Source organism: Macaca nemestrina, chromosome 5 (assembly GCF_043159975.1).
Source record: "Macaca nemestrina isolate mMacNem1 chromosome 5, mMacNem.hap1, whole genome shotgun sequence".
Classification (NCBI taxonomy): domain Eukaryota; kingdom Metazoa; phylum Chordata; class Mammalia; order Primates; family Cercopithecidae; genus Macaca; species Macaca nemestrina.
The window spans coordinates 139,494,139-139,508,616 of record NC_092129.1 but is presented as its reverse complement, the minus strand read 5'-3'; the positions used below and the strand labels follow the sequence as shown (position 1 = coordinate 139,508,616).

General features: G+C 50.7%; 1 protein-coding gene across 3 annotated transcripts in view; it reads left to right on the top strand.

Moving 5' to 3' along the window:
- Window positions 1–14,478, top strand: part of LOC105489582 (protein tyrosine kinase 7 (inactive)) — an 83,936-nt gene that overhangs the window by 53,890 nt on the left and 15,568 nt on the right. For all 3 annotated transcript variants that reach the window (XM_011754479.3, XM_011754481.3, XM_071097024.1), the window contains exons 8-16: window positions 6,505–6,638; window positions 6,792–6,927; window positions 7,062–7,181; window positions 10,208–10,357; window positions 10,471–10,621; window positions 10,713–10,840; window positions 12,263–12,466; window positions 13,300–13,455; window positions 14,063–14,295. In XM_011754479.3, the coding sequence (XP_011752781.1) occupies window positions 6,505–6,638; window positions 6,792–6,927; window positions 7,062–7,181; window positions 10,208–10,357; window positions 10,471–10,621; window positions 10,713–10,840; window positions 12,263–12,466; window positions 13,300–13,455; window positions 14,063–14,295 (1,412 nt within the window). The remainder of the gene's footprint in view (window positions 1–6,504; window positions 6,639–6,791; window positions 6,928–7,061; window positions 7,182–10,207; window positions 10,358–10,470; window positions 10,622–10,712; window positions 10,841–12,262; window positions 12,467–13,299; window positions 13,456–14,062; window positions 14,296–14,478) is intronic.

Sequence of the window (14,478 nt, the reverse complement as noted above, 5' to 3'; positions counted from 1 at the left end):
GAAATCAGTTCACTACTGGGAGTCGGAGTAGACAGTAGAGAGCCAGGCACAGGGGTTAGGGTGGGTGCCCCGGAGGAAATAGTGACAGTCCTCACAGGAAAACGGTCCTCTGGGTGCAGAGGAAAGAGCAATGGACTAGGAGTCTAGAGACCTGGGTCCTACTATGCTCCCAACGCACAGAGTGACGATGGTAGCAAATCACCCACCTTACTTGGGTTCAGTCTCCTCATCCATAAAATGGAGCCAGTAATCTACCTACCCCACAAGGTGGTTGAAAAGGCCAAATGAAGTAGATGAAAATGATTTTTCTTTTTCTTTTTTGGGAGGTAATGTTGAACAAAGTTATAGGTGATTTAAAATTTGTTTTAGTTTGTTATGCTTTCCAAATTTCTTTATTAAACATATTACTTATGAAAAAAAGGGGGAGAAAAGCAAGAAATATGAATGAAAGTACACATGATAAACCATTTATATCTGGCTGGGCGTGGTGGCTCATGCTTGTAATCCCAGCACTTTGGGAGGCCGAGGTGGGTGGATCACAAGGTCGGGAGTTTGAGACCAGCCTGACCAACATGGTGAAACCCCATCTCTACTAAAATTACAAAAATTAGCCGGGCGTGGTGGTGCGTGCCTGTAATCCCAGCTACTCAGGAGGCTGAGGGGGGAGAATCACTTGGACCCAGAAGGCAGAGGTTGCAGTGAGCCGAGATCGTGCCACTGCACTCTGGCCTGGGCGACAGAGTGAGATTCCATCTCAAAACAAAACAAACAAAAAAAACCCCTTATATCCTTGCTACAGGCATAGGGATTTGTTTACTTATTTATTTATGCCACGCCTTGTTCCAAACCTTTTGTGGTAGTTTAAAAGGATACACAATAAAAATTACAATATGCACACAGAGACAGACATACGTACAAACTATTTTACAATCTGCTTCTTCCACTTACCTTTATATTACTATAATCTTTCTGAGTGGGTAACTTTGCAAAAAGATTTGAATATGAAAGTGGCTTTGTAAATGTGAAGTTATGATGCTAGTGTTCCCATTAGGATACTGAAATCTTAGAAGACATGCACCCACGCTCAGGCAGTGATTTGGGTGGGAATCACAGCACACGTGTAACAGGTGCTCAGGACACTCACAGTGCAGGTGCAAAGGCAAGATGCACAGTCAAGCCTTCCTCCAGTTGAGGTCTGAGAATCACCTGCTTTCATTAGGGATACTTTTTCTTTTTTTTTTTTGAGACGGAGTCTCGCTCTGTCGCCCAGACTGGAGTGCAGTGGCCGGATCTCAGCTCACTGCAAGCTCCGCCTCCCGGGTTCACGCCATTCTCCTGCCTCAGCCTCCCGAGTAGTTGGGACTACAGGCGCCCGCCACCGCGCCCGGCTAGTTTTTTTTTTGTTTTTTTGTATTTTTTTAGTAGAGACGGGGTTTCACCGTGTTAGCCAGGATGGTCTCGATCTCCTGACCTCGTGATCTGCCCGTCTCGGCCTCCCAAAGTGCTGGGATTACAGGCTTGAGCCACCGCGCCCGGCCTTTTTTTATTATTTGAGAGGGAGTCTCGCTCGCTCTGTCCTCCAGGCTGGAATGTAGTGGCGTGATCTTGGCTCACTGCAACCTCTGCCTCCCAGGTTCAAGCGATTCTCATGCCTCAGCCTCCCAAGTAGCTGGGTTTAAAGGTGTGTGCCACCACACCCGGCTAATTTTTGTATTTTTAGTAGAGGCAGTGTTTTGCCATGTTGGCCAGGCTGGTCTCAAACTCCTGACCTCAAGTGATCCACCTGCCTTGGCCTCCCAAAGTGCTGGGATTACAGGCGTGAGCTGCTGCGCCTGGCCTCGTTAGGGATACTTTTTAAAATGCAGGCCAGGTGCAGTGGTTCACACCTATAATCCCAGGCTTTGGGAGGCTGAGATGGGAAGATCTCTTGAGCCCAGAAGTTTGAGACCAGGCTGGACAAGATAGTGAGACCTTGTGTCTACAGAAATTTAAAAACTTAGCTAGGTATGATGGTACACACCTATAGTCCCAACTATGTGGGAGGCTGAGGCTGGAGGATGAGCTCGGGAGTTGGAGATTCCAGTAAGCTATGATCACAGTACTGTACTGGAGTCTGGATGACAGCAAGACTGTCTCCAAAAAAATGTCTAGGACATTGCTGGAGCCTTGAAAAAAAAGAAAAACATGCAGAATTCAGGGCCCCACTCCACAGCTCCCAACCCAGACTCTAGGGGTGGGACCCAGGCAGGTGTGTATTTAACAAGTGCTCTGGGTGATACTTCATGTGTGCTCAAGTTTGGGAACTACCGGCTTTAATCAGTCATTCCACAGATGCTAACTGAAGCTGGCACTGACTGAGCCACACCAGTGTCCCTTGCTATGCTCTGAGAAGGAGGCCTGTGGCATTTGAGAGTGTGTGATGCAAACAGGGCCAGATCAGGTGCTGGATGTTAGAGGGTAGAGCCCAGAGGATGGAGAACTCTGGGAATGCAGTCAGTCAATAGAGATTTGTCGAGCACTTTCCTTGTGCTAGATCTGTTCCCAGTACTGGATGCAACTGTGAACAAAGCAGGCAGAAGCCCCTCTCCTTGGGGAGTTCATATTCTGGTAGGGGTGACAAAGCCAGTAAGAAAAACTATCAAATGAACAAATATAATTTTAGCTGCCAGCAGAACAAGGGAGAAAAATAAAATAGGGCAAGTGATAGAGAAAGGGCAGGGCCAGAGGGAGTTTAGGGAAGACTTGTGTAAAAGGTGCATTTGAGCTGGTATTTAAATTAAGAAGGGAGCCAGCTATGTGATAGGCCCTGAGATGGAGATGGCCTTGTATGTTGGAGGAACAGTAGTCGCCTGTGTGGCTTGAGTTGAATAAACGATGGTGAGAGGGGTTGAAGTTGCCTGAGAGGTGGAAACTGGATTACCTAGGTCTTGTAAAAACCTAGTAAGGACTTTGGCTTCGGCATCAGTTATCCATTGCTACATAGCAAACCACTTCAAAATGTGGTGGCACTTTGGGAGGCCAAGGTGGGTAGGTTACTTGAGGTCAGGAGTTTGAGACCAGCCTGGCCAACATGGTGAGACCCCCATCTCTACTAAAAATACAAAAATGGTTGGGCGCAGTGGCTCACGCCTTGTATTCCCAGCACTTTGGGAGGCCAGGGCGGGTGGATCACAAGGTCAGGAATTTGAGACCAGCCTGAGCAACATGATGAAAACCCATCTCTACTAAAAATACAAAAATTAGCCGGACATGGTGGAGGTGGAGGTTGCAGTGAGCCGAGATCGCGCCACTGCACTCCAGCCTGGGCGACAGAGCGAGACTCTGTCTCAAAATAAAATAAGAAATAAAAGGCCGGGCGCGGTGGCTCAAGCCTGTAATCCCAGCACTTTGGGAGGCCGAGACGGGCGGATCACGAGGTCAGAAGATCGAGACCATCCTGGTTAACACGGTGAAACCTCGTCTCTACTAAAAAAAATACAAAAAACTAGCCGGGCGAGGTGGCGGGCGCCTGTAGTCCCAGCTACTCGGGAGGCTGAGGCAGGAGAATGGCGTAAACCCGGGAGGCGGAGCTTGCAGTGAGCTGAGATCCGGCCACTGCACTCCAGCCTGGGCGACAGAGCGAGACTCCGTCTCAAAAAAAAAAAAAAAAAAAAAAAAGAAATTAAAAAACCCCACAACAATTAGCCAGGCGTGGTGGCACATGCCTGTAATCCCAGCTACTTGGGAGACTGAGGCAGGAGAATCGCTTGAACCCAGGTGATGGAGGTTGTAGTGAGCCGAGATCGCACCACTGCACTCCAGCCTGGGCGACAGAGCGAGACTCTGTCTCAAACAAAACCAAAACCATAGTGACTTGAAACAACAAACAACAGCCATTGACATGCTTACGATTCTGTGGACAGGTTCAGGTGGGCCTGCTCATCCACCTGGTGTGCTATCAGCTGGGTGTACACATGTTTGTGGTGAGCTGGCTGGTCCCTGGTGGCCTCACTCACCTGTCTGGCAGTTGACAGGGGGTATTGACCAGGGTGCCTTAGTTCTCCTCCACATGGCATCTCCTGTAGGCTAGCCCAGGCTTCCTCACCTGGTGGCTGGGTTCCGAGAGGGCAAAAGTGGAAGCTGCAACACTACCACTGTGTTCTGTTGGACAAGGGGAGTCACAAGTCATCCAGATTCCAGGGACTAGAAAAATATACTATGACCTAGTGCAGTGGTTCACGCTGCAATCCCAGTACTTTAGGAGGTGAAGATGGAAGGATTGCTTGAGCCTAGGAGTTTGAGACCAGCCTGGGCAACATGGCCAGACCCTGTCTTTACTAAAAAAAAAAATTAGCTGGGCATGGTGGTACACACCAGTGGTCCTAGCCACTTGGGAGGCTGAGGTGAGAGGGTTGCTGGAACCTGGGAGGCTGAGGCCACATTGAGCCATAATGGCATGACCGCACTCCAGCCTGGGTAATGGGTGAGACCCTGTCTCACACACACACAAATAAATAAACTCCACCTCTTGATGGGAAAGTGTCAACATCACATTGCAAAGAGATGAAATGGATGGGAGAATTGTTTATAACTATCATTGCAAACAGCCTACCACACCACATTGGATGGGAAGACCTTGCAGGGTTTTGAGTGGAAGACTGATTTTTCAGAAGATCACTCTGGCTGTTTTGAGACTAGAATGTTAGGACCAAGAGTATAAACAAGGAGACCCATTAGTAGATGACTGTAATAGTCTAGGGGAGATACTGAAAGGAGCTTGAACAGAGACAGTAGTGGTGGGGGTGAGGTGGTCAAATTCAGGATATATTTAGGAGCCCCAGTAGATAGGGTTTGTGTAGAATGAGTGTGATGGGGGTGGGGTATAGAGAGAAGACAAGGCTAGCTTTTTGGCTTTCTTAATTGACTGGATAGTTCTATTGACTGAGATAGGGAAAATGAGTGAGCAGGTTTTGGGGGAAGTCAGGTGCTCCCTTTAGCGCACATAAAGTTTGAGATGCCTGTTGGATATCCAGTTGGAAATGCCAGTAGGCAATTGGATTTACAGGAATCAGGATGTAGTTTTGGGAACCAACCATTCATATTGTATTGAAAGTTGTGCACTGGATGAGTGAATGTGACTAAAACAGAACAGATTTCTGAGGACTGCGCCTTGGCATTTTATGGTGTAATAAGAAGAACAAGGGGCCGGGCGTGGTGGCTCACGCCTGTAATCCCAGCACTTTGGGAGGCCGAGATAGGTGGATCGCGAGGTCAGGAGACGGAGACCATCCTGGCTAACACGGTGAAACCCCGTCTATAAAAATACAAAAAATTAGCCGGGTGTGGTGGTAGGCTCCTGTAGTCCCAGCTACTTGGGAGGCTGAGGCAGGAGAATGGCGTGAACTCGGGAGGTGGAGTTTGCAGTGAGCCAAGATCGTGCCACTGCACTCCAGCCTGGGTGACAGAGCGAGACTGTCTCAAAAAAAAAAAAAAAAAGGAAGAATATGAATTTTGGAGTCACATAGACGAGAATTTTAAATTCTATCACTATTGGGTATTAGCACATCACCATTACTGCTACTTCTTTTTTTTTTTTTTTTTAATTTGAGACGGAGTCTCACTCTTCTGCCCAGACTGGAGTGCAGTGGCGTGATCTCAGTTCACTATGTTGTTCAGGCTGGTTTTGAACTCCTGACCTCAAATGATCTGCCCGCCTTGGCCTCCCAAAGTGCTGGGATTACAGGCGTGAGCCACTGTACCCAGCCACTATTACTTCTTTGAACATCTGTTTTCTTAGCTGTAAAATGGGTGTTGGAATACATATCTTGGGGTTTTTTTTTGTTTTTTTAGAGATGGGGGTCTCACTCTGTTGCCCAGGCTAGAGTGCAGTGTCTTATAGCAACCCTCCCGCCTCGGCCTGGGATTACAAAGTGCTGGGATTACAGGTGTGAGCCACCGTTCCCTGCCTACCATGGGGATTTATAACTAAGATAATGTTAACTAAGTTAATTAATGTGACAATTAACTAAGATAATGTTCAAAAGACGTTGGTGGCCAGATGTGGTGGCTCACACCTATAATCTTAGCACTTTGGGAGGCCAAGGAGGGAGGACTGCTTGAGACCAGGAGTTTGAGACCAGCCTGGGCAACATAGCAAGACCTCATCACTACAAAAAATACAAAAATTAGCCAAGTATTGTGGTGCATACCTGTGGTCCCAGCTATTTGGGAGGCTGAGGTGGGAAAATCACTTGAGCTTATGAGTTCGAGACTGTAGTGAGCCATAACTGTGTCACTGTACTCCAGTCTGGGTGACAGAGTGAGAACTTGTCTTAAAAGAAAAAAACAAAAACAAAAAAAAGGTGCTGGCACCTGGGTCTTCCTTAAAGGGAAACTCCTGCCATCTGAGTAGCATGGGGCTTCTGAACTCAGGGCCTAGAATGGTAGTAGAATTTCTTGGAGTTGGGTCCTTTGGTTTTGGAGACCTGTGAAGCAGCCTTCACTGTTTCCTTCCTGTCCGTCTAGCTGTGCCCACTTGGCTGAAGAAGCCCCAAGACAGCCAGCTGGAGGAGGGCAAACCCGGCTACTTGCATTGCCTGACCCAGGCCACACCAAAACCCACAGTTGTCTGGTACAGAAACCAGATGCTCATCTCAGAGGTGAGAAAGAAGAATGTTACTATTGGATGGGCGGGGCCTTCCCTCCACCTGCCCTCTTCTGTGCTCACCTCCATAGCACTCTTTCCCTGGAGGCAGCCTCTAGGGAGAGGTGGATGTGGGTTCAGGCTCTGAGGCCTCTCACCTGTGCTGCAGGACTCACGGTTCGAGGTCTTCAAGAATGGGACCTTGCGCATCAACAACGTGGAGGTGTACGATGGGACATGGTACCGTTGTGTGAGCAGCACCCCAGCTGGCAGCATCGAGGCGCAAGCCCGTGTCCAAGTGCTGGGTGAGCCAGCATGTCTTGGGGGAGCACCCTTCCCGGCTAGGCAGGAGAGGAAAGGGGAGGGAGCAGCAGGCCTGGCCACAGCCTCTCCAGCGGCCCCAATTCCTCCTCTTTCCACCCACCCTCTGCTGAAACAGAAAAGCTCAAGTTCACACCACCACCCCAGCCGCAGCAGTGCATGGAGTTTGACAAGGAGGCCACGGTACCCTGCTCAGCCACAGGCCGAGAGAAGCCCACTATTAAGTGGGAACGGGCAGGTGGGTATAGTGCCAGCATAGGGTGGGGGCAGGCAGGGCAGGCCACTGATCAGATGCATACCTGAGGGCCCCGCACCGTGCCCAGAAATGTGGAGACTAGACAAGCAATGCAGGGCTGATGTATAGTTGAGTTAGGAAGGAAAAAGCCAGACACAGAAGAGGTCAGATTACAGCCTTGGACAACATGGAAGACGACTCAAGGCAACAAGTGATTGGATTGGTCCAGACAATGCTATAAAGTCCTCCCTTCTCCCTTTCCAAAATCGTTTATCTTTTCCAACATAAAAATTACATGGAGGCCGAGCACAGTGGCTCACGCCTGTAATCCCAACACTTTGGGAAGCCGAGGTGGGTGGCTCACTTGAGGCCAGGAGTTTGAGGTCAGCCTCAAACTGGTTTCAAACATGGTGAAACCGCATCTTTACTAAAAATGCAGAAGTTAGCCAGGTGTGGTGGCACATGCTTGCAATCCCAGCTACTCAGGAGGCTGAAGCAGGCAGCGGCTGCAGTGGGCCGAGATCATGCCATTGCACTAGAGTCTGGGTGACAGAGTGAGACTCTGACTCAAAAAAAGAAAAATTACATGGGCTCCTTTAGAAAATACTGGGAGAGGGCCGGGCGCGGTGGCTCAAGCCTGTAATCCCAGCACTTTGGGAGGCCGAGATGGGCGGATCACAAGGTCAGGAGATCGAGACCATCCTGGCTAACACGGCGAAACCCCGTCTCTACTAAAAACACAAAAAATTAGCCGGGTGAGGTGGCGGCGCCTGTGGTCCCAGCTACTCGGGAGGCTAAGGCAGGAGAATGGCGTGAACCCGGGAGGCGGAGCTTGCAGTGAGCTGAGATCTGGCCACTGCACTTCAGCCTGGGCGACAGAGCGAGACTCCGTCTCAAAAAAAAAAAAAAAAAAAAAGAAAATACTGGGAGAGGCTGGGCGCGGTGGCTCAAGCCTGTAATCCCAGCACTTTGGGAGGCCGAGGTGGGCGGATCACGAGGTCAGGAGATGGAAACCATCCTGGCAAACACAGTGAAACCTCGTCTCTATTAAAAATACAAAAAATTGGCCGGGCGCGGTGGCTCAAGCCTGTAATCCCAGCACTTTGGGAGGCCGAGGCGGGTGGATCACGAGGTCAGGAGATCGAGACCATCCTGGCTAACATGGTGAAACCCTGTCTCTACTAAAAATACAAAAAACTAGCCGGGCGCGGTGGCAGGCGCCTGTAGTCCCAGCTACTCGGAGGCTGAGGCGGGAGAATGGCGTGAACCCGGGAGGCGGAGCTTGCAGTGAGCCGAGATCGCGCCACTGCACTCTAGCCTGGGCGACAGAGCAAGACTCTGTCTCAAAAAAAAAAAAAAAAAATTTAGCCAAGGGTGGTGGCATGTGCCTGTAGTCCCAGCTACTTGGGAGGCTGAGACAGGAGAATTGTTTGAACCTAGGATGTGGAGGTTGCAGTGAGCCGAGATTGTGCCACTGTAGTCCAGCCTGGGCGACAGAGCAAGACTCGGTCTCAAAAAAAAAGAAAAAAAAATATATTAGTTGGTGGAAAAAATGCACAGTCCTGCCATTTATCGTCTTTGGGTATATGTCTTCTTTTTCTGTGTGTATGTTTTTCTTTTTTTACCTAGCAGTTTTATTGTATATATAGTTTCAGTTATTAAATTTACATGATTGGCCAAGTGTGGTAGCTCACACCTGTAATCCTAGCACTTTGGGAGGCTGAGGTGGGAGGATTGCTTGAGCCCAGGAGTTCAAGACCAACCTGGGCAATATAGGGAGACCCTGTCTCTACAAAAAATTAAAAAATCAGCCAGGCATGGTGGTGCATGCCTGTAGACATGCTTATTGTAGAAGTAGACAATACAGATAACTACGTAGTTTTAAAAAATATTTTTAAAAAGCGTTTATTTTTATGTTTTTTTATAACTGTAATTTTATACCCTCTTTTACTTACCATTGTCAAGCATTTCCCCACATCTTTATATGCTCTTCATGAATATTTGTTTTGATGATCCTAATAATATTTCAACGATTAGATTCACTGTAATTTACTTAACTGTTCCTTAAATGTTGGAGATTTAGGTTGTTAACTTCCCAGCCACCCACCCCCATTTTTTTCATTACTGCAATAAACATCTTTTTTTTTTTTTTTTTTTTGGTTGAGATGGAGTCTCGCTCTGTCACCCAGGCTGGAGTGCAGTGGCTGGATCTCAGCTCACTGCAAGCTCCGCCTCCTGGGTTCACGCCATTCTCCTTCCTCAGCCTCCCGAGTAGCTGGGACTACAGGCGCCCGCCACCTCGCCCGGCTAGTTTTTTTGTATTTTTTTAGTAGAGATGGGGTTTCACCATGTTAGCCAGGATGGTCTCGATCTCCTGACTTCGTGATCCGCCCGTCTCGGCCTCCCAAAGTGCTGGGATTACAGGCTTGAGCCACCGTGCCCAGGCTGCAATAAACATCTTTAAGCCAAAGTTTTCTGGATTTAGGTTTATTTCCTTTGGGAAAGATTCCCAGAATTGGAATAATTACGCATGAAAGGGGGTATGAACATTTTTATAGCCCTTGATGTGAGTTGGCAAATTGTTTTTTAAAAGGTTGGACCAATTTTGACATTTCCACCTAGAGTGAGAGAGTAGAGTTGTAGATTTTGAGGAGGAAGTAGGCTCCCTCTGCTCAGGTCTGGGGGAACTTTCTGGGAGAGGTGAGGCTCAAAATGCATCTACAGCCTGGGATGGCAAAGAGTGGGAATGGGCTCTAGGAGGGAGAAGTGACAGGCAGCGGGGTAGGGACAGGGCCAATCTGGGCCCAAACAGAGTCTGGTTTGGCAGAAGTGAAATGTCACACAGGGCAATAGGAGGAAGAGGTGAGACTGAAGAATTGGAAGAGGGGTAAATAACGGGGGGCTTCTAACACCTGGCTGAGGAGTTTGGACTTTGCCTGTGTTTTGGAGTCAAGGTGAGGGACTGAGGCATTGTCAGCCATCTGTGTAACCCTGATCCTTTCCATAATTTCCCTTTGTTACTCCTGCAGATGGGAGCAGCCTTCCAGAGTGGGTGACAGACAACGCTGGGACCCTACATTTTGCCCGGGTGACTCGAGATGACGCTGGCAACTACACTTGCATTGCCTCCAATGGGCCACAGGGCCAGATTCGTGCCCATGTCCAGCTCACTGTGGCAGGTGCGACCGTGGCAGGGCCCTTCAGCTGGGAGGGCTCTTTAGGGTAGCACCATGTACCCTGCCAGCCCCTTGGCTCACTCCTCCCTGCCCCTCGCTGGTCTCTTTCCTTCCAGTTTTTATCACCTTCAAAGTAGAGCCAGAGCGCACGACTGTGTACCAGGGCCACACAGCCCTGCTGCAGTGTGAGGCCCAGGGGGACCCTAAGCCACTGATTCAGTGGAAGGGCAAGGACCGCATCCTGGACCCCACCAAGCTGGGACCCAGGTAGGGCTGCCTCCCTCCCATACCCGCCCCTCCTCTCCTGCAGTGCCTACTCCCTGCGAGCTGGCCAGCGCTGTGGCTTCTCCCCTGGCAGGATGCACATCTTCCAGAATGGCTCCCTGGTGATCCACGACGTGGCCCCTGAGGACTCAGGCCGCTACACCTGCATTGCAGGCAACAGCTGCAACATCAAGCACACGGAGGCCCCCCTCTATGTCGTGGGTATGGGCTGGGGAGGGGTGTCCTGCACAGGAAGTGGTAGACCCAGACATTTGTCACCTTGTACTCAGTCAGCCCCTGTGTACAGAACATGACACAGAAGCCATTTTTGTGGCAGAGGAGGGGATTCGGCTGTCTCACCATGCCACTGCACAGTCTTAGAGTCCTTGCTCAGAGCCGGGCTGTCGTTTATTTAACATCCCATGGTCGGTGGGTGTGTGTGTGTGTTGCAGGGGAGGGTGTTCTCTTCCTACAGTGCTGCCTCCCAGGTTCCTGCAGCAGCCACACCTACCTCTGGGTGGCTGGGGAGCAGGACCAGGTCAGAATGCAGTAGGACAAGGTTCTTTTCTCCAGGAGGCCCAGAGAGAATGATGGGCCCAGTAAAAGGCCCTGTACTTAACTCTGTGCCCCTGGGAGACTTATTTCTCCTCTGGGGACTTGTTTCTACATCCACAGGTGAAGGTGGTTTAAATGAGAAGCTCTCAAACTTTCTTGGTTTGGCAGCATTATTTTTCTAGACAAAGTATAATGTGAAAGTTTAAATGGATGAAAATGAAGTGAGGAGGCCCCTTGGTGGGAGCCACTGGGGTGTGTGCGGCAGTGGGGGGATCCTGCATGGTCTCTCTACCTTCATTCCCCCAATGCCTCTTGAGACCCCTCGGTGGGGGCCATTGAAAGGTCCCTAGACCAGCAGATCCCTTCTACAGATCTGTTCATTGAAAAACCTGCTCTGTGCCAGGCAGTGCCTGGAATTCTAAACCTGAAACTCCCAAATGTTGCTCTCGGGGCCTGGCTTACATTATCAAGTCCCTTGGGAAGCTTCTTTTTTTTTTTTTTGAGACAGAGTCTCACTGTGTTGCCCAGGCTGGAGTGCAGTGGCGTGATCTCAGCTCACTGCAAGCTCCGCCTCCCGGGTTCACGTCATTCTCCTGCCTCAGCCTCCTGAGTAGCTGGGACTACAGGCGCCCGCCACCATGCCCGGCTAATTTTTTGTATTTTTTAGTAGAGACGGGGTTTCACCGTGTTAGCCAGGATGGTCTCGATCTCCTGACCTGGTGATCCACCCACCTCGGCCTCCCAAAGTGCTGGGATTACAGGCTTGAGCCACCGCGCCCGGCCGGGAAGCTTCTTAACAAATAGCGTGGGTTTGTGGTGGCTCCCTGACAGGTGTGCGTATCTGTGTCGCCTGCCTTGACTTGCGATGCAGAGCCAGCTTGGGAACCCTGGCCTCATCTCCTTCAGAGTCTTCCTTTGACCTCAGTGGGGCATGAGGACCTGCTGGCCCTTGTTAAAGCCAGTGAAGGTGGTGACCCTCCCGGGCCATCTGTTAAGTTGTCCCGTTGATGGGGTTGGGAGGAGTTAGTGGAGAAGCAGGGCTTGTTTTGCTTAGCAGCGCCTGCCCAGACCCATCTGTGTGTCTCTCAGACAAGCCTGTGCCGGAGGAGTCGGAGGGCCCTGGCAGCCCTCCCCCCTACAAGATGATCCAGACCATTGGGCTGTCGGTGGGTGCCGCTGTGGCCTACATCATCGCCGTGCTGGGTCTCATGTTCTACTGCAAGAAGCGCTGCAAAGCCAAGCGGCTGCAGAAGCAGCCCGAGGGCGAGGAGCCAGAGATGGAATGCCTCAACGGTGAGGGGCCCTGGAGGGGGAGGTGGTACCCGTGTGTAGGAGCTGAGCGCCCTCCCGCGGCCACGGAGGGGAGAGCGCCAGCCCTCAGGAAACCGAGTGGCTGTTGCTGGATCTTGGAGCTGGGGCTGCCACACCCCTAGTGGGAAGCCTGGAGTTGGCTGATTCCCAGGGCCTCGGCTTCTGAGCAACCTGGCTTGAGACTTCTTCATTGGAGCCCCTGGGACCAGCTTCCTATGATTCCCTGCTGTTTCCTACTCCCAGCAGGAAACCACAGATATCATTAGTATACGTATACATGTTGCTGTTGCACGTCTTGTTTCCCCCCATGAGTCTAAGAGTTCCCCCAAGGGCAGGCTTTCCGTTTACTTCCCTTCTCCTATCCCCACTTCCCTGGACTGGGAGCTCCCTGAGGTCATTACTGGGTCTCCTATCAGCTCAGGTGTTCAGGAACAGGGGTTGGGTCTCCATTATTGTGATTTTCCCTTTGTGCCTGTTTAGGACTTTGCCCAATAGGAGGCCCCATGAAAGCAACAATCCTTATGTGTAGCTATGGTATTCAGGGACCAGTGATTCAGATTAGACGTCTGCAGTTGGCTTCATCTCAGAGGTTGTAATCAGCTGCATCACTAAGGGGTCATACCCTAGGGGATGCCCATACTTCCCCCACCCAGCCCCAGCCCCATCATTTTATCATTTGGGCTTGCCCCTTCATGTGGAGTATTGTGATTGGACCCAAGTTGTCAAGAGTGGAAGACCAGGGGACAGAACAGAAATCCCCGTGGTGGCCAGAGTGTCAGGTCTCATCGTGACGCTCCTGTCCTCCTTCTTCCCAGGCGGGCCTTTGCAGAACGGGCAGCCCTCAGCAGAGATCCAAGAGGAAGTGGCCTTGACCAGCTTGGGCTCCGGCCCCGCGGCCACCAACAAACGCCACAGCACAAGTGATAAGATGCACTTCCCACGGTCCAGCCTGCAGCCTATCACCACGCTGGGTATGTCGCCTTGACTACAGCTGCCCCTGCCTAACTGCAAGTCACCCGCTGTGTCTTGAGGCTGGGTACAGGCTAGTGTTCCGAAATCCCTGAAACCTAGAATGTTAGAGATGGACGGAAGTGTAGGTAGAGATCTAGCCCAGTGTGGCCCCAGAGCCTGTTATTCACTGCCTTTGTACAGATTTTGTCATTCCTGTGTACTACCTGTAGTATTATTTACTTGATGTTTTATTTAAATTGATTCTTTAAAAAAACAGACAACAACAGAAAAGCTAAGTTACCTTTATTGTAGGAAAAAATATGAGAAATCATGGGTTTGTCATAGTTTTTTCCTAGTATACGTTAAGACATGTTTACCATGAGCCACCAAAAATTCTCATGCGAGTCACCCTTTGGAAAATGCTGAATATTAGTCCAACCCTTTTATTTTGCTGCTGGAGACACTGAAGCCTAAGGAGGGAGGGGGTCACAGCAGAACCGGAACCGGGTCTCATGCCCAGCCCAGGTGGGTGAGTCCCCACTGTAGTAGAGGCTAGGCCCCTCCCCCAGGTCAGGAGCTGCCTCTGCCTGGGTGAAGGTGGTTGGCTGACTCAGACTGTACCCACAGGAAAGAGTGAGTTTGGGGAGGTGTTCCTGGCAAAGGCTCAGGGCTTGGAGGAGGGAGTGGCGGAGACCCTGGTACTTGTGAAGAGCCTGCAGAGCAAGGACGAGCAGCAGCAGCTGGACTTCCGGAGGGAGTTGGAGATGTTTGGGAAGCTGAACCACGCCAACGTGGTGCGGCTCCTGGGGCTCTGCCGGGAGGCTGAGCCCCATTACATGGTGCTGGAATATGTGGACCTGGTATGCTGTTGGCAGGGGACGCGGGGGTCTCGGGTAGGGAGGGCAGTGTCCTACAAAGGTGGGAGTCAGGGGCTGGAGCACCGTGAAAACCTTGTCTCGTGTGGTCTCAGTCGAGACCTCACCTGCCTGCTGTTACACCTTGCCCACCTTGCGATGCTCAGCTTCTGCCTTCCCGCTCTTGGA